General features: G+C 40.9%; 1 protein-coding gene across 1 annotated transcript in view; it reads right to left on the reverse strand.

Moving 5' to 3' along the window:
* The window catches only part of LOC101848419 (ras and EF-hand domain-containing protein), a gene marked incomplete in the record, with an annotated part of 37,827 nt that overhangs the window by 12,779 nt on the left and 22,061 nt on the right, over window positions 1-2,987 (reverse strand). The window contains 1 exon segment of the mRNA XM_013079353.2: window positions 1,409-1,490. Coding sequence (XP_012934807.2) covers window positions 1,409-1,490 — 82 coding nt within the window.

Here is a 2,987-nt window from a genome sequence, read left to right on the forward strand (position 1 = left end):
AATAATAATAATCATTTGCATTTATATAGCGCATATCCATGCTCAAGAGCATGCTCTAGATCTATGCGCTTTACAACATACAAAATGGTGTATTGACAATGTGAAATAAAATTGAATTTGAGAGGTGTGCTGACAAAATGAGTTACTTCTCGGATTTCAGCCTAATGGAAATTGATACATCGACTTTATAGTTGAAGTTTGTACAATTTGTAAGTATGGAATACTAAAAGACAAGGTAGACTTCAAGAAAATGGCGTCAATTGAAAATCTATACATCATGACCCCAGTGTCGGTTTTCGGCTAATATCTCCATTCTTGGATTGTGAGAAGTAACTCATTTTGTCAACACGCCTCACAATTATGGTACACCGTATTGACAATGTGAAATAACTTTCCATTTGTTGAAAGAAAGACAAAAGTAACAATTCAACTTTTATGACCAGAATAGATACCAAAGAGAAATAATTTCAAATTTACATAGATCTATCTACATGGCTGTTATAATAACATAACTCGCATTTTCAACTAAAAAATATTATATCTCCAACATCGTGGAAACTTCACTCTTTTCTAAACGTGGGGGATAATTGTGAGGCAGCGTGGTGGAATCAGGCTCTCTTCAACTTTTGGGCAGATAGAGTTACTGGTATCATCTTAAAGCTTGTTCACTTGTCTTTATTAGGATGAAAAAAAAAATATCGGTTTATCGTAAATACAAGTCGAGACATTTTAGAATGAAGGAGGTGGGGGTCACCTGTTTTCAGAGGCAAAATTAGTAAGAAAATGGCCTCCAAAGATTAGTTATTTTTTAAACTTTAGAGTCCGTGGTAACTGAAAATTTACTTTTTTGTGCCTTTAATCAACATTTTAAAGAAAAACCCACACAGAAATGATATTTTTATGGGCATGAAATGTGTTGAGCCCAAAAAAAAAAAATTGATAAAAATTCACAAACTTGTGGAAAAATGCAAGTTTCTTCTCTTGGATTATTTTGACGACAGCCTGATTCAACTACGCTGCCTCACATATAATATATCAGTGCTTTTAGGAATTTAAGGGTTTGCAAAAATGTGTATCCTGCCAACAAATTTTGAGTTGCTATACTGAGCTTCCTTCCTCTTTCAAGACACTTTAATGCTGCTTTAGAACCCCCCCCCCTTCCCCTTTTCTATCTTCTAAATAATAACCCCCCAAAAAGTGGGTGATTGGCGGGTGCTCTGGTGGTGTGGTTTGCTTCTTCTTTCCTATCAAACATCTATCGTCCTTATCTCCCCTTCTTCTTTTTTATGTTTGTTACTCTCATGTAACAGCTCTAATCTTCTGGCGCTCATATGACCTTATGCAGTTGCAAGCGCCGTAAAACCTCTACTAAACCAAACTAAACCCCAAAATGACGACACCCTCTTACCTCTCCTGGCCAGCAGTGTCCCAAAGCTGTAAAGCTGTAGGCTGAGCATCTACGTCCAACATCTTAGTCTGAAAATCCACGCCTGCGAAGAAAAATTAAATGCGTATTGTACGTAAGTAAGTAATTAAGAGGAAGGAAGGAAGGAAGGGAGGAAGGAAGGAAGGAAGGAAGGAAGGAAGGAAGGAAGGAAGGAAGGAAGAAAGGAAGGAAAGAAGGAAGGAAGAAAGGAAGGAAGGAAGGAAGGAAGGATGGAAGGAAGGAAGGAAGGAAGTGAATTGGTTTAAAGTCCTTATCAACACTATTACGCTACTCAAGAGGCAGGACTTCCAAATTTAACGTCCATCTATCACCTCTCCGACAGCACACAGGCAATTGGGTTGAGAGCCTTGCAAACTCCATAAAACGGGGGGCTGCCCAGTTTGTCACAGGCCCAGTTTGTCACAATTTCATTTAAGTATATGAGTATTGATGACAGTCATCAATACAGCACTTTAACACTGTAGTTGTAACTTAGGTTTTGTTTATTCTCCATCTTCAAATTGGTGGTGTAGACATAGTCCCTCTAAGATTCAATTCATATAATCAATCAATCATTCATTTACTCTTTTTGAGAGAGTCAGTGATAGCTTCCATCATGCAGGGTACAGTCGAGGCCTATGACAAACTGGGTCGTTGACAAACTGGGTTTGTAACAAACTGGGCCAGTGACAAACTGGCATGCTTCCCATAAAAGGGCCCGAGTTCAAGAACACCCAGTCTGGGAATCGAACCAAAGCCATCCACTCCGTAGACCAGCATAGCGCAAACTGAGCTAATCGGGCGCCCATGGAATGAGTGAATATATAATGTGGAAGAGACTTTTCCTTTTGGCCGCGCCATGCACACGTACACACAACAGGAGTTGGACATTGACGATATGAAAAAGTGAGGCGTCGGTACTTTCTTCTTCTTCTTCTTCTTCTTCTATCCCGTGGTGGGGTAACCGTGGGAGCACCACTGCATCTGACAACCAGCTCTCGACATTTCTCTTTGTCCTCTGCTTTCCTCAGATCGTCACCCATCGTCTTCCCTGTCCAACCTGCGATGTAAAACTCCCATCTCCTTCTCTGCCTTTCTCTCTTCCTCAAATGCTCAAATAGACATGGAATTGGAGTATTCTGCTGCCTCTTTCTTGGCGCCTTAAAAGCCAGTGGGTCTTTATTGAAGAAGTAATGTTACAGTCAAGTTACGGGTGTGTGTACTCTAAGAAGTGGGTGGTTGGCAAGTGCTCTGGTGCGGTCTGCTTCTTCTTTCCCATCAAACACTCATCGCTCTTATCTATCCCTCTCTTTTTTCTTTCTTTTCATACTATTCCCTTGTGGCACCTTTTAATCTTCGGTACTTACGTGACCTATTTGTGTTGCAAGTGGTTAGGCTCTCGGACTCGCAACCGTAAGGTTGTGGGTTCGAATCCCATCAATGGCCCGACGTTGTGTCCTTGGGAAAGGCACTTCACACGAATTTTCCTCACTTCACCCAGGTGGGAATGGGTACCCGGCTATAGACAGCGAAAGATCTTGTCAGTTTGTTAGTGTTTGAG

This window comes from Aplysia californica, unplaced genomic scaffold (assembly GCF_000002075.1).
Source record: "Aplysia californica isolate F4 #8 unplaced genomic scaffold, AplCal3.0 scaffold00049, whole genome shotgun sequence".
In the NCBI taxonomy this organism is placed as follows: domain Eukaryota; kingdom Metazoa; phylum Mollusca; class Gastropoda; order Aplysiida; family Aplysiidae; genus Aplysia; species Aplysia californica.